The 19,948-nt window shown below is 44.0% G+C and overlaps 1 protein-coding gene across 1 annotated transcript in view; it reads left to right on the forward strand.

The window, feature by feature from the left end:
* The window catches only part of Gli3 (GLI family zinc finger 3), a 215,259-nt gene that overhangs the window by 144,757 nt on the left and 50,554 nt on the right, over positions 1 to 19,948 (forward strand). Inside the window, exons 7-9 of the mRNA XM_069998267.1 lie at positions 2,751 to 2,964; positions 4,062 to 4,175; positions 6,132 to 6,272. Of these exons, the coding sequence (XP_069854368.1) occupies positions 2,751 to 2,964; positions 4,062 to 4,175; positions 6,132 to 6,272 (469 nt within the window). The remainder of the gene's footprint in view (positions 1 to 2,750; positions 2,965 to 4,061; positions 4,176 to 6,131; positions 6,273 to 19,948) is intronic.

The following is a 19,948-nucleotide window of genomic DNA, read 5'->3' on the forward strand; positions in this document are numbered from 1 at the left end:
CTGCAGTCTCCAAAGAGGACATTTACAGATAGTGCTGAAATCTTTCCTAACCCAGAACCAAGCACCCTGAGGACCAGGGGGCTTGGGACCCCCAAAAAGTGCGAAGGGAGGCCAGTCCTGGGTTCTGTTCTCTCTTACATGTGTTTAGAAATATTCCTATCCTAGATGTATGTCACGTGCTTATACCAAAAAACCAACAGTATTTGCTGCCTCTTGAAATGTGTTCATTTGTGGCTTCTGATCAAGTATTCACTTTATTTTTCTTGCTCCCTCTCCCCCTGCCCCCACCCCCAAGCTCTGTCTGTTTCTGTCTCTAAGATTTAGCATATGCTGGTACTGGAGCTTGAGCTCAGGGCCTGGGTGCTGTTTCTTCCCTTTTCCACTCAAGGCTGGCATGCTAACACTTGAACCGCACCTCTACTTAAAGCTGGATAATTGGAGATAGGAATCTCACAGACTTTCCTTCCCTGGCTGGCTTTGAGCTGCAATCCTCAGATCTCAGCCTCTTGAGTTAGGATTACAGGTATAAGCCACAGGTACCTGGCAGGTCCTGGCTTTAAAAGTCTCAGAGTGAACCCTTTCTTGGATCAGAAGTGTCAGTGACTTTCTGGGTCCCTTTTTGAGCCTTCTGGATAGTTGAGGCCCCCAGAACTGTGGACAAACATGTGGAGGTCCCTGTGGAGTCTGCCTGCCATTGTAATTATACATGAAATGGGGTCTTTGGGTTTCTGTTTCTTTAATGAATAGAATAAGGTCCTTACACTTAGTAATATCCATTCACGCAAAGGAGGGGGGCATGTTAAATCATTGGTTTTTGATGAATGACTTGTACACTGAAAAATAAATTGGACAAACTGGCATAGAGCTCAGTGAACACGAAATCAGCTATTAGGAGAAAGCTTGGGAACAAATTCCGAGGCAGATATGCATCTTTTGATTAATGCTCTATCAATCATCCGAGCCAGCTACCTTAGCTAAGTCTCGCTGTAATCCTTCACTATAGCCTTCAGAAATCTGGACAGAAACTTATAGTGGTGCAGAAACACAGTATTATTACTGATTTCTCCCTAATTTCCTGTGAACAATGACTGTTTTCTGCTTCCTTTTATTAAGGAAATACAATGTGGAATGAAAGGAGAGTTACTCAAAGCCTGGTGGAATTCTCCTAGGGTATTCTTAATGGTATTCATTCTTAAATGGGCCAGCTATTGTAAGGAAAGTTTCTGTGGAGGAACAATAGTCATATAATCCCACTGAAGGTACCTTCTGTGTATGGTAATCAAATAGGCAAAAATGTGGAATCACATTATAATGAACTGTGTGTCTCTGGAATTATTACTTTAAAAAGGGGTTGAAGTGACTGGGATTTCGTTATTATAATTACTGCATTCTCAGTTAATGTACTTAATAGTACCAATTAACTCACCAGATTGGAAATTTGCATGAGTTCTATCTAGGACACTATAAGAAATCCTAATTCTTTTTGAGTATTAACACAGCAGGATAGGAAGATACATATACATACTTTTTGTTTCGCTGATTTTTTAAAATTTCCATAAATGTAGTTATTAGTTTCCCACGTCTTTTTTGAAAGCCGTGGGCAAAAGTCCTCCAGAATCCTTTATTCTTCTGAGAGAATCTTTTTCTATTTAATGCTAGTACTGGGGCTTGAACTCAGGGCCTTGTACTCTAAACTTGACTGACTTGCTCACAAGCTGATGGTCTGCCACTTACTTCAGCCTGGGTTTTTGCTGATTATTTTGGAGATGGAGTCTTTCTGACTGGGCTGTCCTGGGACTGTGACCTTCCAAATTTTAGCCTCCCGAGTAGCTAGGTATACAGGCTTTTAGGAGGATTTGGTTCTTAAACCTGAAGAATAATTTAGCACTATGGCAGGTTTGGGATATTTCTGTAGTACCCTCCCTTCCAGAAAACACCGCTGCATAATTTTACAGGCTGACGGGGAGGCGTTAGGGGGCATTAGCAGGCATTATGGACTGTAATGGGCATTGAATGCTGTCTAGCATGAGGAGGGAGCCAGGCTCTCCCATTGGAATATTTGTCCTTGAGTCCATTGATCACTGATTTCCGTGGAGAGAGGTTAATCCATCAGTTTTCGTAAGCAGACGGCGCTGATGGGAATTCTTTAGGTGGCATTCTGGATGAAGCGAGCTTTCCATCTTTACAAACAAATGAGTGATATGACATGTACAGTGTTCCAAGCACATTTAACCAATTGATTTTCTTTCCTCTTGTAATAAGATCTGGAGACATATGAAAGTGTGTGATGGGAACTAAGATGAAGGAATTGCTCCATGCTCAGAAGGAACTAGAGCCCACAGAAGTCCTATAAAGCATGTAGTCACCCATCCTCCTTCTCACCTCGAGTTTGTTATTGCAATAAATAGTTATTATTGAGTTGATACTTCAGGTCTGTGGGCTTGGATGCCTAGGTGTGCATATCTCCTCTTGATAATCATCCCTCCCCCCTCCTTTCCCCTCTCCAGTGTTGGGATTACAGGCATGTACCCTTCAATGGTCATCTTTCTCTTGGAAAGGTTTAAAATGTTCGACAGTAATAATTTCTACTTTCTCATTTACGTTGATAAGACCCCAATATGGATTGGGATGGTAACAACATAGGTAGAGTGCTCCAGATACTATATAGTTGACCCTACTTTCTGCCTAATTGAAGTTTTTAATTTTAATCTTATTTATTGACTTAATTGTTTTTGTCTCCCTGTGTACAGCCCTGCCTTGAGCTTCACCTATCCATCCACACCTGTCTCTCTTCACATGCATCAGCAGATTCTAAGCCGACAGCAGAGCCTGGGCTCTGCCTTTGGCCATAGCCCTCCACTCATCCACCCTGCCCCTACGTTCCCCACACAGCGGCCTGTTCCAGGAATCCCTACGGTCCTGAACCCAGTCCAGGTTAGCTCCGGCCCTTCTGAGTCCTCACAGGTAAGAAGAGTAGCTCCATGCTCTGGAATCATCTTGGTCAGTGAAGGAGAGGATTGGCCACCATATTGGCTTGGAACCATGACATTCTTGGGATCCATCTTGGTACCCAGAGTTCTGTTGTTCAGTTTGGGGGAACGTGCTACATAGTGATGCTCCCCATTAAACCAGAATGTCTTGTGCCACAGCTGTGTGTTTCATGGATACCAATGAGATAATTTGGCCTGGTGCTGGTTGGCTCACACCTGTAATCCTAGCTATTGAAGAGGCTGAGATCTGAGGGGTTATAATTTGAAGCCAAATTCAGGCAGAAAAGTCTGTGAGGTTCTTATCTCCAAAGAACCAGCACAAGTGGAGGTGTGGCTCAAGTGATAAAATGCTATCCTTGAGTGAAAATGCCAAGTGAGAGTGCAAGGCCTTGAGTTCCAGCCCCAATACACACACACACACACACACACACACACACACACACACACACACACACACACACACACACACACACACACACACACACACACACACACACACACACACACACACACACACACACACACACACACACACCAAATAATTGATCAGGACATACCCTGACCTGTTGTCATTTCTAAAGCATTTTGGTTGGTGACAAATTGACCATGTAATTACATTGCTGGATTTGGCCACTTTAGGCACGGGGAGGAGGAAACCAATGCCAATCTTTCCTTCTTACTGCCACCCTGACAATGTGGTGGGAAGACTGTGGATGCTTAAATTAATGAGTGTCACAAATGGCTTGTATTGGATCTCCTACCCAACTTTAGAACTTGTGAAATCACTGTTGGACTCTGTTAAAACCTACGATCCTAGCCCTGTTCTTCTAAGCCTTTAAATAGCCCAGGGAATTTATATTCATGAATAGAATTCTAGAAATAAAGGAACTGCCTCATGAATGTTTTGCCCAGTTCTGATCACATTATCTAAACTCTCCTGTGTTATGGAAGATTGTGACATTTCTTAATCTCTGACACAAATACACTTGTTGGTTCTCAGTTTTAGGTTTTTATTAAGTCCCCATTTATTGACCAAACTTTTGTCTCTGCTCCTGCAAATCTGATCAGCAGAACAAGCCCACAAGTGAGTCTGCGGTGAGCAGCACTGGTGACCCCCTGCATAATAAACGCTCCAAGATCAAGCCAGATGAAGACCTCCCCAGTCCAGGAGGACGCGGGCAGCAGGTAGGACACTCAGGCTGTGTAGGTTTACTTCCATCCCTTCCATGCTGGGAACAGCTCTCGCTGTTTGCCTGGAGTCTGTTCACAGCATTTTTCTTACCTGCTATGTATGGCCTTGGCCATATTCAATGTCTTTGAAAATGGACTCATGATGGAGGGACTTAATTGATTGCCCTAGCTCAGAAGCAGGCAGGAACCACTGGTCAAGCTGGGTGGTAGTGTTTGTGTTCTTGGTAGTTGAGATAGCATAGGAGTTGGCTGAACTGTAGTTCATAGAGCCCACGGCTGGATGCACTTAACCACAGATGTGAGCAGCCTCAGCCCTTCAGCTGGAGTTGCTGGCAGAAACTAAGCTAACATTCCTAAGCTTCCATTCATTCCCCTTCCCCCATTTCCCACTTGGCTAGAGAGCGTGGAGTACCAGGACGGACTGAGGCACAACTAACCAGAGTCTGGTTAGATTCTGGGCTCTGCTTCTAATCCCTGAGATCTTCTGGCTTCCCTGAAGAAATGTGTTGGTTGTGCCCAGAAATCCATCCCATGAGTTCTGCTTGCTGTAGACCAGTGACAGAGGCTGGAGGAGAGTCTTAACCTCTAAGGATCTGGACTTTGCTATCACTAGGCTACAGTAGTCTCTCCATCTCAGCATGCTTCAGCCCAGATTTCCCTTTCTGTGAGAAAGATTCTGAAATCTACCTTCCTTCCTACAGTTTGCTAGACATTAATTTTGTGATTATACCTTGTATCCCGTACATGATTTTTATCGTCTGGTTATAGGGTAGAACTCTATATACCTAGTTGTGCCCCAGAGTTCTGGAGACACTTTGAATGGCATGGCATTACTGTGAAGAACACACTGCGGAGCATTAGGTGCTGAGGCTCCTAGGCCTCAGACCATGGCGTATATCCATGGAAACCAGAGGCTGATCCAAGAGGGCACTGTCTCCAGAAAGTCCAGAGGGCCTCTCGTAAGCTCCAACTTTGGGCAAAACAGAACTCCAAGTACAACCATTCCCTGATTTACAAAAATGGAAGAATAATTAATATGGGGATAAAGGATTTAAAATAACTGAACAACATAGAAAAGATGAGCCTTTGGGGAATTATTTCTTGCTGTACACTGGTGGCTCACACCTATAATCCTAGCTAGTCAGGAGTCTGAGATCTGAGGATTGAGGTTCAAAGCCAGTCTAGGCAACCAAATCTTCAAGACTCTTATCTCCAGCAAAAAGAGTGGAGCTTCAGTTCCTCTAGTGTGCCTCAAGTCGTAGAGCACCAGCTTTGAGGGGAAAAGCCAAGCAAGCACGCGAAGACCTGAGTTCTGATTTAGTACTAGCATACACACACACACACACACACACACACACACACGCACGCACACACACACACACACGCACGCACACACACACGCACGCACACACACACGCACACACACACACGCACGCGCACTCACACATGCGCACACACACACACAAATTTCTTTTAGGGGTTTTGTTTGGGGTTTATTTTGTTTCTGTTTATTTTGAAGGTACCATTTTGGTTTCTTTGCAACCTTTCTCTTCAGGGCAAATCAGATTGACTTCAGCTTTTTCATCTTGATTTTGCTATAGGCTATTGTCAAGAAAGGGTGGTCAGTGTCCTTTTTTGAAACTCAAGTTAAACAAGTGTTTGAAATCTCTCTCTCTCTCTCTCTCTCTCTCTCTCTCACACACACACACACACACACACACACACACGCACGCACACACGCACACAAAGGATTCCAGGTTAGCTTTGTTTGATTCACAAAACCCAGCTTCTGTTTTATTTTCACCTGAAAAAAAATTGCCTTAGAAGGAAGACAAATCTAAATCAGGGTTTTATTTCTCTTCTTCTCTTCCTTCTACTGGATTTTCTGATTTTCTGATTTTCTCTCCCCTCTGCCTCCCTTCCCCCCTCCCCCCCCCCCCCCCCCCCCAGGAGCAACCAGAAGGAACAACTCTTGTCAAGGAGGAAGGGGACAGAGATGAGAGCAAGCAGGAGCCTGAAGTCATCTACGAGACGAACTGCCACTGGGAGGGCTGCGCCCGGGAGTTCGACACCCAGGACCAGCTGGTGCACGTGAGTGACTGGCGCTCAGCCATCCAGGCTTCCCGCCGCATGACCCTTCGTTTTGAGGTTCGCTTCTCTGACCCTGGCAGAGTCAAGTTCCTGAGCTCGGAGCACTGCAGAGTCGAGAGGGCTTTATGACTTTATGAGAATAAAGAAAACTCCAAGCTATGGTGTTTGACCTGTGCAGTCAGCTAAAGCTTAGTGTAAAATTCAATAAAGTCTTCAATGGAGAGTGTAATGACTCTGATCTTATAAGCCAGAAAACACTATTTTGAGTTAGCGACTTTGATGGTTTTTGAGTAATAGTAAGCTGGACATGAATTATTATTAACCTTTTAACCAAGTTTATTTCCCCTTTCCAAGACTGTAAAAATAGAAAAGAAAACGTAGAGGCAGGGGTGGGACTCCTCTCCTCCCTCCTCCCCTGCATACCCTCAGCCTGAGGAACCCCTTCTTAGTGTAGCCTGTCCTAACACAAATGGCTCCTGATCTATTATAGCCTCCAGAGTAAACCTCTCATCATGGTAATCATTGTATGTGTTTTCTGATGTCTTTATCAGTATATGTTTTTGAAAACTACAGGGAATGATCAGATTGAGAACCACATTTTCTCTTACCAAACCAGGTCTACATGTCTTTTGTTTTGTTTTGTTTTTCCCTTTTATCAATACTAGGGCTTTGAATTCAGGGCTTGGGTACTGTACCTTAGTTTTTCTTGCTCAAGGCTGGCGCTCCACCATTTGAGCCTGAACTTCACTTCCCGCTTGTTGGTGGTTAATCAGAAGGAAGAGTCTCTTGGATTTGTCTGCCCAGGCTGGCTTGAATGTTCATGCTCAGGCTTCAGCCTCTGTGTGGCTGGATGTCTTTTAGTTGCACTCCTGTGGTCAGTTCCGAGTGTAGTAACCTCCTTGCCCACCCACCCCCTCATGACCTTTCCCATAATTTCCTGGTACTTGGTACTTTCTAAGGCCAGTGCAGCCTTTTTGGCTCAGACTTGGAAGGGAATTTAGAGTCCTGCAGAACATCCGCGTAGATATAGGCTTGAGCCCAGGACTGAGGTGCTGGCTCACTGGAAATGAAAGTCTCGGATTTGTCTGCCTGTGCTAGCTCTGCCCTGAGACTATCTCAGATCTCAGCCTCCTGAGTAGCGAGTGTTATAGATATGAACCACAAAGGCTGGCTGATTATTTCTTGCTAATCCTCTTCTATTTAGGTGAAACATGGAAATGATCAAAAGCCCTTTTCTCATCTTTCATAGGCTGCATGAGCTTGTGGCTTTAGCCATTCTGTGGTAGAGCTAGGTAGACAGCTTGCCTGCTTGAGAGATATCTATTTGTAATGCCTTGAGAATTTAACATGACATCGTCAAGGCCTTTCTTCCATGTCTTCAGAAAATAACTTCTTTGGAATTGTATAGGAAGAATTATAGATTTCTTTCTTTCTTTCTTTCTTTTTTGTTGGTTGTGGGGCTTGAACTCTGGGCCTGGGTGCTGTCCCTAAGCTCTTCAGCTCAAGGCGAGCGCTCTACCACTTGAGCTACAGCACCACTTCTGTACAGATTTCTTATATTGAAATCTTTCTCAGAAAACAATATATTTTTTTCTTTTTAAATTGATACAAATATTACTAATTTAATGACCTTTTATTCTTGCTGACTGTCTTAATAGAAGCTCCTTTATTAAGGGGTGAAATCTGAAGGGTATCAGCTCAAACTTAGCCTGAGCAGAAAGGTCTGTCATACTCCATCTCTAAAATAGCCAGTAAAAAGCTGGACTGGAGGTATGTCTCAAGTGGCAGAGTGTCCTTCAAACTAGCAAACTTGAGTTTATGTTTAGTGGAATCTTCTTATTCTAAATTAGCTAGGAGAAATTCATGTCAGGTTTAGAAGAAAATCTAATATGTTACCTTTAGGATATCAATTTTAGTCAGTTAAATTATATGAGGAAGTAAAGTTAAATGAATGCTTAGAAATCGCAATGTGCAACAATATGAAATGAAGTATGGATGGTATCGCTTGCATTCCACCTGTTTTGCTGGTACCTAAAGGATGGAAACCCCAAATTTGGGTGTTTAAATTGATTTTCCATTGTCTGCTACTGGCCACTCCCATACTTTCCCTGTTCTGAGTGTATCTAGTGGCCTTAAGGTGGCTAGTGCAGGGTAAGTGCTTTGTATTTTCATAATGACTTCAGGTCTACCTGGGCACTTTGGAATGGAATCAGTATCAGTTTCAGAGGCCACATGTTTAGGGACAGAGATCAGGGCCCATTTGGGTTCCTATGACTTTCTTTGGAGAGGAGACATTGTGGGATTTAGTTTAATTTTTATGCTGTCTACAACTTACTGGCCAGGTGTTAAACCATTGCAATACACTGTTTTATTTATAGTTCTTATCCCCCCCCCCCCCCCGCCCTGCCCCGCTTACAGTTAATAGAAAGATTCATGATTCTTCATGGTTGTCTATGGAGCGTCTGACAGTCCCGACGGCCCGCGAAAGCAAGTCGCTATCTATAATTGATATCCTTCTGTGGAATAGGGTGCCAGCTGCAATTGAAGGGCTTTGCAGAAAGCTCTTAAATCCTGACAAGTTCTCTCCTTGTTCTGGTTCAGTCGCTGAGCTGCACGGTTAGAATTCCAGCATTATTTGAACTTGGTGCAAAAGAGAGACATGTGTTTCACATTAGCAAATCACCAAGTTGAAGAATAGAATTAGGAACTGGGCTCCTTTGCCCTGCTCAGGTCATCATATACGCCATGTAATTCACTGTGGGTACACTTGCAAAGGTGCTTTCCATACAGATAAGCACCATTCATTTTTCCCCCCTCTCTTCCCTGTTATTTCTAGCCTCTCTCCTCCTCTGTGGGGGTAATTCTTAGTTTAGAGCTACTGGGACATCTTTTGCCATGGACATTTTTTAATTAATTTCTCTTCCCAGCAAGATAACTGTAATGAGGTGTAGTTGATCTCAAGCTAGTATGAAATTAACCGTCAGTTTACTTCTTTACCCAAAGTTGTGAAGATAACCAGGTTTGGATTGTATTGATTGTTGGCTTGAGTAAAATGAGAAAGGAACAAGAAAGCAGGAAGAATTGGTAGTAACATAAAAATTAACGTTGAAAAAATTGGATTATGACCAGATTTATTATCAACTTGTCAAGATGCAAGTATCTTTGAAAGATACATCTTCTAAAATCCCAAAATAAGTTGGAAGTCCTCATTTTTCTCCTACTTTAAAATTAGCTGGACTCTTTATTTTGCTTTTGTTGTTGTGTATTGCATCACAAATGGTAGAATTTTTGTTATTATTATTATTATTTGCTGTAGGACTTGAGCTCTGGGCTTGGGCACTGTCCCTCAGCTCTTTAGCTCAGGGCTAATGCTCTACCACTTGAGCCACAGTGCCACTTCTGGTTTTCTGGTGCTTTATTGGAGATAAGAGTCTCATAGACTTTCCTGCCTGGGCTGGCTTTGAACCCCGATCCTCAGATCTCAATTCCCCTAAGTAGCTAGGATTTACAGGCGCGAGCCACCAGCGCCCAGCTAGACATCTTTTTAAACTTGAAGATGTTGCTGAAATTTATACTGTAATGGTCTCAAAGTGTTCAGTTTTGCTTTTACTATTCCTGGAGGTATTCATTTTAGCACGGGTTATGAGGTCAACCAGTCCTCTTGATTGAATCGGAGACACTCTTATTTTAATTTTGTACTAGAATTAAGTCTGTCACTTATTTACTCTTTGCTGGTTGAAGCACTTGCGGTATACACAACACTCAGTACAAATTTATCTCAGGTTCTTTGAAACCCGTATCCGTTGGTTTGAATGGTCTCTGCCAATGTTTTGTGTGGCTTTGTATTTTATTTTTAAATTTCATTTATTTGTTTGTTTATTGGTGGTAATGGAGTTTTGAGTGCATTTGTGAACCAGATAATCTGCAACTCGAACAACCTCCCAGTTCTTTCTGCTTGTTTTTTTTTTTTTTTTTTTAATAGCATCTCACAATAGTGAGTCTCAAAACAGTGATCCTTCTATCCCTACCTGGGAGATTAGCTGGGATTACTAACGGAGCCATTGTGCTTCTCATTGCCAGGAATGTGCATGTGTGCATCCATCCTGGATTTTGAATTCAGGGCCTGGATGGTGTGCTGAGCTGAGCTTTTTTTTTCCCCTCAAGGCTAATATTCTACCACTTGAGCCATAGCTCCATGTCTTGCTTTTTGGGAAGTTAATCAGAGATAAGAGTCTCATAGACTTTCCTTTTCAGACTGGCTTTGAAACACAATCCTCAAATATCAGGCTTCTGAGTATCTAGAATTACAGGTATGAGGCATCAGTGCCTGGTTCTTGCCAGGCTTAGAGAGACAGAGACAGAGAGAGACAGAGACAGAGAGACAGAGAGAGACAATGACAGAGAGAGACAGAGACAGAGAGAGACAGAGAGACAGAGAGAGACAGAGACAGAGAGAGAATTAATAAATACAAAGAATGGGACAGCATGGCTTAAATCATTGAGTAGTTATTCAGAAATACATATTTAGCAAATCAAAAATGCTCTGTTAACAGCAAAATTCTGTACACTAAATCTAATGAGTAAATGAAGAAAAAACAAAGAGAAATGTGCACTTAAGAGTGTAGTTACCGGGGCTGGGAAGGTGGCTCAGTGGTAGAGCGCTTGCCTTGCAAGCATGAGGCCCTGGGTTTGACTTCTCAGCACCACATAAGCAAAAAGAAAAAAAAGCCAGAAGTGGCACTGTGGCTCAAGTGGTAGAGCGCTAGCCTTGAGCTGAAGAGCTGAGGGATAGCGCCCAGGCCCAGAGTTCAGGCCCCACGACTGGACCCAAAACAAAAACAAAAACAAAAAAAAAGAGTATAGTTACCCTTGCTAGGTGATGGCTTCTGCCTGACAATGTACATTATACAAACTGCTGAGACCTGAAAGAAGAAAATTAGCATAATCACCTTGCCTTTGTCCACCTGTTCCTTGTATTTCTCTACCTCTCTCTCACAATTTCTGTAATCTCCTCTGTTTAAAAAAGAACCCATATATTATTCTTCCCAGTGGTCTCCCAGAAAGCAAAGTGGTTTTGTTCCTAAGCTCTACCTATAGCAGGATGGCCATCAGTTAGCTATTACACTAGGAGGTGTGATGTCTTCTACCTGTAAGGATGAACTTCAGAGATGGATGTATGTGGTCATAATCACACATTCATTCCCACCTATGGCTAGGTGGCATTTCAAGTCACTGTAACTCTCCATTTGTGTCTTATAAGCAAGATGGTAAAAATTCTCCTGTTCTTGCTAAGCTCCAGTGGCTCACGTCTGTAATCCTAGCTACCCAGGAGGCTGAGATCTAAAGTTCTCAGAGCAAGAAAGTCTGGGAGACTACCTCCGATTAACCAGGAAAAAGCTGGAAGTGGTGCTATACCCTAAATGGTAGAGTTCCAGCATTGCACAAAAATGGTAAGGGACTATGCCCAGGCCTAAGTTCAAGTCCCAGTATAGGGACACCCCCCCGAAAAAAAAAAAAGGTAAAGAAAAAAAATTTCTCAGCTGGGTGCTGGTGGCTCATGCCTGTAATCCTAGCTACTAAGGAAGCTGAGATCTGAGGATTGTGGTTCAAAGCCAGTCTGGGCAGGAAAGTCTGTGAGACTCTTATCTCCAATAAACCATTCAGAAAACCACAAGTGGCTCTGTGGTTCAAGTGGTAGACTGCTAGCCTTGAGCTGAAGAGCTCAGGGACAGCGCCCACAATTCAAGCCCCACAACTGACAAAAAAATAAAAAGAGAGAAAAAAAATAAAATTCTCCTTTTTGAGCTCTAATAGCATACTGGACTTTCCTTTATTCAAGGAATACGTTCATAATCACCTTTATTATCATTGGAAACATCATACATTAACAATGTAAAACTGACAGTCTTTCTTTTTAATATCAAAGATTCAGACATGAAGAAAGCCCATCTAATTTGTGAAGAATTGGTGTATCCATAGAAATGTAAGGAAGATGTTGAATGTGAAGACATTATTTTCACATTCATACCATGGCCCTAAATTTGCATTTTAAATGTCCATCTAATTTTGATCCCTTTGCTAAAGTTGCATTGTGTATCTTTACCTAGGAGGAAATTGGGTTTAAGTTGCCATAGGGGGCTTATATTCAAGACAGAAATTAGTCTTATATGCACATAAAACCTCAAACGAAGGAATGGAGATTTTGATCTCATTTTCTTCTACAAGGAGTCGCTAGTTAATTTAGTTGCTCTAATTATTTGCAAACATGGCGTATAAAATCTAGACTAAGCACTACAAACATCAAAGCTACCCTTAGATGATTTTGTCTTCTGGGCGATGTTTTGTGAAGTTGCTGACAGGGTTGTACCTGCATTGAAATCCTTCCCATGGAAAGAGCCTTGGGGGAGGCAGGAGGGAGGGGCGGAGTGTACAGGGTTGTGTGGTCCACTGCTAGTGTCTTCCCAGGCCCACTGGAATCCTGAGTGGCAACCTTATCTCTGTACTCACTCTTGGAATGACCTCCTTGGAACCATTTGACCCTTCTGGAATGTTCTTCCCCTCCCCTCCCCCTCACTTATCATACTGTGAAACAGCCGTGAAAATAAATGCTGTCCCTAATGCTGAAGGCCAAGCAGAGATCACCTGCAGTAGACTTAATGGGAAACAGACAGAGAGCCTGGATGATTGCTCGGGCTTTCCTGTGTTAGGTGTGTGTTCTTAGTGAGGGTCCGGTGGGAAGAGGAGAGCTGGGGTGTTGTTGGCCTCTGTGGAGTTTTTTGTGTTCACTCTAAAGCTCCTTTACTATGAATCTTCATACACTGGAGATCTCTACACCAACATCAGACCTGCCCCCTGCCCCCTGCCCGCCTCCTTTCTTTGGTGTGTATCTGTTGAATGGGGCTCAGATAAGATATTTTGCCACCTTGTACCTCAGTTTTTAGTCAAAACCCTCAGGATAGAAATCGCAAACAGGCTTCTCCTCCAATGCTATGTTGACTGGCATCTGCTTGGGACTCGCTTCTCCTTTGGGTCAGGGATGGAGGAGGGGTGCAGTAGCCGGGGGGGGGGGCGTGCCTCAGGAAGGGGCAGCATGTGTATACTTTTTACTCGCTTCCATTTTTTCAACCATAGTATAGATTTTATCAAAATCTCCATGCGGGCAGTTGTTTCTGATTGCTTCTAAATGATACTGTAGGTTTAATCATGGATCTTTCCTATCAGTCCCCTAGAATCATGGGTACTAGCCCACTTCAGACAAGAGGGAGTCATGGTCACCAATAGCATGGCCCATGCCTCATCTACATGTCCTTGCCCAGAGCATGGGTATCTGCCACAATCTGTTTTCTTAGAAACAATAGGATCCAGTGTTAGCAAATTGGCTATTTGGTCCATATTTCTTCATCAGATGGAGAATGCCCTGGCGGTCATGTGATGGGCTGGAGACAGCCATGTGGGGCTTGCAGCCTTTGATTTTGCCTGGTCCCATTACAAAAGTGAGATTCAGGCCCCCTAGGATTGGCTGTCCAAGTTGGGGGAGGAGTTAAAGAGATATAAAAAGTATCCATTGGGGGCTGGGAAGGTGGCTCAGTGGTAGAGCGCTTGCCTTGCATGCCTGAGGCCCTGGGTTCTATTCCCCAGCACCACATAAGCAAAAAGAAAAAAAGCTGGAAGTGGCGCTGTGGCTCAAGTGGTAGAGCGCTAGCCTTGAGCTGAAGAGCTGAGGGACAGTGCCAGGCCCAGAGTTCAGGCCCCACGACTGGACCACCCCCCCCAAAAAAAAAAGTATCCATTGGGATTTGTTCAGGATGTAATGAAGTTCTTGTTGTGGAGTTGAATCTTATGTTCAGGGGGGCAACTGTAAGAAGGCCCCGGTCCAGTGTCATGAAGAAGATTCTAGACAATAGGTAGTCAGAGGAAATCATACAGGTAAACTTTTGAGGCTTGATTGTCATTATTATTGCTGTCATCATCATTATTTGTTTTTTGTTTGCTGTGCTGGTATTGGGACTTGAACTCAGGGATATATCCCTTAGGTTTTTTTCTTCCCCCTCAAGCTAGCACTCTACCGCACGCGTCACATCTCTACCTCTGGCTTTTTGGTGGCTAATAGGAAATGAATCTCTTGGATTTATCTGCCCAGGCTGGTTATAATAAACCAGGATCCTCAGATATTAGCCTCCTGAGTAATGCTCTAGGATTATAGGCATGAGCTTCTAGCACCTGGCTTTTTTTTGTTTTTCATTTGTGAGAAAAAAATAGTATCTGATTTGATAGGGTACCTTTGCTTCTCTGCTATCCTGTGGCTGTTAATACAGTACAGATTTCAGAGCTCACAGACATGGGGCTTGCTCCCCTTTTTAAATATGTCCCATTGTCTTTGGCCTTTAATTTCCTCTGTGAACTAGTAGTTTATACCTCATAAAATGGTTAAGGGAATTTGCTTAAGAATCCATTGTGGATGAAATGTTAGTGGTTCTCCTCCCAGGGGCAAGGTTAAGGATTAGGAAACACTGTGGCATTGTCTTCCTGTCCCTGGTCAGAACCTGGATAGGTTGGTATTCAGGTGATGGTCCTGTTGTCATGTCAGCATGAAAGTCATAATTTCCTGAAGACCCTGACCAGACTCCCAGGGCCTACAACCCTCCAAGAGAAGAACTGTACTGCTCCACAGGTCTCCATTGTGTCAGCCAATACCCTGGTGCCCCTTTGTCCTTCTGGAGGCTCCTCTGAGTGAAGCCCCTGAGCTGGGTGTCACAGCCTCAGCCCCGGGATGGATTACTGCCGGCTGTGGGGACTTCCCTGCACCTTATAAATCATTGAGCAGCACCAGAGCAGCATCCTAGGCCTCTGCCCGCCTCCCCCCCTCCCCCCCATGCCAGTGGCACTTCTCCCCCATCACGACAACCAGAAATGTGTCCCCTTTGGGGGCAGAATGGTTTCTCATACTGTGTTAAACTTTTCTTTCTTTCTTTCTTTCTTTTTTGGCCAATCCTGGAGTTTGAACTCTGGACTTGGGCACTGTCCTTGAGCTCTTTTGCTCAAGGCTAGCACTCTACCACTTGCCACACTTCTGACTTTTTCTGTAATTAATTGGAGATTAGAGTCTTTTGAACTTTCCTGCTCAGGCTAGCTTTGAACAGCGATCCTCAGATCTCAGCCTCCTGAGCAGCTAGGATTACAAGTGTGAGCTACCAGCTATCCAGCCTGTGCTAACCTTTTACAGTGTATGTGGGGAGAAATAGGTGTGTGTGTGTGTGTGTGTGTGTGTGTGTGTGTGTGTGTGTGTGTGTGTGTGTGTGTGTCTATCTATCCATAAATCTCTAAAAAAAGAATATCTTGGGGTGGGAAGGTTGCTCAGTGGTAGAGTGTTTGTCTTGCATGCAGGAGGCCCTGAGTTCAATTACTCAGCACCACATAAACAGAAAAAACTGGAAGTGGTGCTGTGGCTCAAGAGGTAGAGTGCTCACCTTGAGCTGAAGAGCTGAGGGACAGAGCCCAGGCCCAGAGTTCAAGTTCCATGACCGACGAAGAAAGAAAAGAGAAAGAAAGAAAGAAAGAAAGAGTCCTGCTTAAATATACTTTTGAGAGTTTCTCTTCAGAACCGAAGAAGGCCTGAAGACAGAATCGTAACCACAGCCATATATCCTCAGCAAAGCCTGGAACCAGGCAGGCACTTTGCTCGATGGAGTAAATCCATCCCTGTCTCTTTGCTGCCCCTGGAGAGCCAGTCAGATGTGATCACTGGGGTCACAGCAAGTGGACTTGCCGTGGAGTCAGACTCCCACCCTGACAGACCAGAGCTCTAGGAACAGAAAGGATTCTTATGATGACTCACGGATGCTGACACTTTTTTGGGATTTGCCAAATACTGCAATGGGTAAAATTATATTCCCCAAAGAACAACTAACGTTCTAGGTGAACTGAAGGTGGCTTTTTCTGCAGAGATCATGTTGTAGACTGGGGTTTTGAACTCAAGCCAAGCACCTGTCCTCACCCCTCACCTGCCTGGACCGCAGTAAGACCTTCTGTCTTCAGAGATGGGGGTGTGGGGGGGGATGTTGTGTTGGAGATCTCATTCCTTCACATTGCAGAGTAAGTCACCCAGTATTCCCAGCCCCAGTGGCTCATCTGCAAAGTGCACAGAACATCCATTCTACTCTCTCCATGAGTTTTTATTCATTTATATTTTGTTTGGGAGGATTCAGTATGATACTTTAATGTCATACTATGTGCTATGAAAACCCCACAGAGTTTTATTCAAACCTAAGGAAAAATTGAACCCATGTAACATGGCACTAAACCCAATTAATTGAAGAATGGACAGATGAAGTGTGACTTAATGAAAATTTAATGAGAAATTAGTGTGCCTTTGATTAATTCCAGGATGCTTCCAGTGTAGGCTGCCAATTCTGCTACTATGCATCGCCACCACCTAGTGGCCAATAGTAAAATTGCAGGCATAGTAATGGAGGTCAGACTAGGGAGTCAGGATGGAGGGCCTGGGAAAGAACAAGAGCTGATGATGTTGATGCCCTTAGGTAAGGGAACCCATGGGGGAAGTTGGTTGAAGTAACAAACAAGCTGATGATGATGATGATGATGAGGAGGAGGAGGAGGAGGAGGAGGGGGAGGGGAGGGGGAGGAGGAGATGTCTTGAAGAGGTTGGTTTTGAACAGGGTCTTGAACAAACAGGTGAATTTCAACAGAGAAAGACTGTTGGTGGGAGGTGTTGGGAACAGTGGGAGTTCAAAGTAGGAAATTGATATTTCCTTGGGGCTGGGAAGGTGGCTCAGTGGTAGAGCGCTTGCCTTGCATGCCTGAGGCCCTGGGTTTGATTCCTCAGCACCACATAAGCAAAAAAGAAAAAAGCCGGAAGTGGTGCGGTGGCTCAAGTGGTAGAGCACTAGCCTTGAGCTGAAGAGCTGAGGGACAGTGCCCAGGCCCAGAGTTCAGGCCCCACGACTGGACCCCCCAAAAAAAGAAATTGATATTTCCTTGGGTTAGAAATATGGTGCAGGATGCTGTGTTCTGTGCTATGGGGTTGGAGGGTGGGGTGTCATGTGGAGATGGCAGGCCTGCAGTGTGCCTCTGGACGCAGGGCTCAAGTTGCAGGTAGATGCAGAAAGGGGAGTGGGAGATCAATACAGAGCAAGGATGGAACTGTAGGTTGGAAGTCTTAGCTTAAAATTGACCTGTTTGGGATGAGAGGAGTGGTTTGATCCACAGAGGTCTTTTAGGAAGTTATCTCAAGCTGCACTTAGCAAAGCCCTGCAAAATATCAGGGAGAGGAGGAGAATGGTATGGTAGAACAAGAAGATGAGGCCTAAGGTAGAAAGACAGTTTGGATGCTTCACCAGTTCAGACTTGGCACCCAATGGGGCTGCTTCTTCTCTAAGGGAAGTCAGAAATATCCTGGTTATACAGCGGAGTACTTGGGATTTGGTTCTGCCCAGCATACCCCATACCTCTCTTGTATGTGATTCCTTCAGGACCCTGAATTTCTATAGTCTTGTCAAGTCAGTTTATCAGGGTTTAGGGAAGAGAATTACCTCTGATAACTTGGAGAAGATACTTATAGTGCAAGTCAGGTTTTAGGGTCACTCAGTGATGGTTTGATTGGGATTATTATCATTTTTTAAAAAATTTTCACCCCCTCCCCCTTCCCCCAGTATATGAATATACTTCAGAAAAATGCCAACAGAGTCATATCTTTCTGGAGGTATTTTTATGAGTATTTGAGTTCCTTTTTACTTTGTTTTACTATATTGTATTATCTGTAAGTAGCTGTATAAACTGACATTCCATATGTCAGTTAATAAGAGAATACAGTGCATCTTGATCGAAGTCATTCCCTTTCATTGCTCCCATTCATCTCACCCAACCTTACCCCTCCCCTCAATTTTCCTAGTTCCATAGGATAGACATTGCATATTTTGACTGCATTCCACTCCCAGCTCCTTCCTGTCTTCATTCATCCTCCCCCTTCCCTGGACCATCCCATCTCAGTGCCAGCTTCCGGGTATTCACTGTGTTGCTGTGAGTGAGTTGTTCAGAGGAGTCACACCACTGGAATTCTCCCCTGCGTATGCCATACTTTATTAATATGTTCTTGTATTCCTGCATATGGCCCTTATGTTTTTATTTGAATATTTATACATTAGCTCTAACTCCACATATGAGAGAGAACCTACCTGCTTTGTCTCTTCTAGGCCTGACCAACTTCACTCAACAATGTTTTTTCCAGGTCTGTCCATTATAAAAAACGGTTGTGCCACAAAGTAGGTGGCAGTGCCCTATTGCATGTGCGAGTGTTCGCCTTCTCTCCTCCCAGAAAATATTTTCTCCATTTTTTAATCCCATTTTTAAAAATATGATTATGCCCTAATTCCTAGTTAGGAACACATAGCCTCATGTTACAAAAATGTCTTCCTGATGTGGCTGAGGAAACAGCCGGAAGATCTTCAATGATAGCCCCAGGATTCCCTGTGGTGGGTAACTCCATCATCACACACCTGCATGGTGGACATGGTGCCCCTTCTCCCAGTGTCCCAGGAAGTGAGGTCTTCCCAGAGGGGGGCCAGCTCTTCTGGGTGCTAAGCAGCAGTCTTCCTGGTGGCTTTGCCTTAAGCTAGGGCAAAGTTCTGGTGTCATTTGTACACAAGATAAAGTAGTCCAACAGGGGAAGGAACCGCACCCCACATCCCCTCATGTTCAGGGGAGATAAACTTCCGTGGAGTCTCGGTACTGAGCCATTTGGCTTCTGGCAGCTGTGTTAATTGGTAAAATGCAGATTTATTATTTTTTTTTCCTTGATCAAGAGGGGATTATTCTTGTTATCAGTCCAGAGCATCTTACTTCAAGATGAAAAGCCTTTACGGAATTACAGATGCCAGTGCTTGTACAAAGCATTTGTGGCGATTGACAACTCAAAGAGAATGTATGATTTATTAGTCTATAATGGCAAACCCTGAGCAGTGGGCCAGGTCCTACTGATTTGTAAAATTACTTAATGTGAGCTGCTTTTTTTTTTTTTTAATTGCTACCCGAGCCCCAAGTTAGGCAAATAAATGTAGAGTCTGCATTCCGTGAAGGGGACAGAGCAGAGGGAGAAAGGAAAGAAGAAGGATGGGGGAGGGAAAGGTGGCTTCTAAAATCCATCTTGGTGGCGCCTTGTATAGTAGTTTGGCCTGATAAGCCAGCAGAGGAAAGATTAATAACAAGGCCGGACGCTATCAGTACCCGCTTGTCGATTCAGTGTAACAGGGCTGTCTGTTGAGCATGGAAATTATTGATTAAATAAAAATTGCTATTAGATTGTGATGTGATCCATAATCACAAACAATGGTGGACATTCCTCTTTTAGATCCTCAGCCATGCATCAAGTTGTTGCTTTTTTTCCCCCCCTTGCCGTAATTTATATTGTGCTGACACTTGGGCTCATTAGGTTTATCCTTCTGCTCCAAGGCGACCCGCCAGAGCCTGGCGACCCGCCAGAGGTGTGGGAAAGCAGGAGGGGATGAGGAAGGAGATGAGGAAGGAGGGAAGACAGCACTGTGGACAGCTCTGACCATTTTCTTTGGTCTTATTTTGTTTTATTTTTATTTATTTTGATATTTGTTTGTTTATTTATACCTGTTTTAGGGCTTGAACTCAAGGCCTGGGCCTTGTACCTGACC

Source organism: Dipodomys merriami, unplaced genomic scaffold (assembly GCF_024711535.1).
Source record: "Dipodomys merriami isolate MVZ:Mamm:240054 unplaced genomic scaffold, mDipMer1.0.p SCAF_104, whole genome shotgun sequence".
Lineage (NCBI taxonomy): Eukaryota > Metazoa > Chordata > Mammalia > Rodentia > Heteromyidae > Dipodomys > Dipodomys merriami.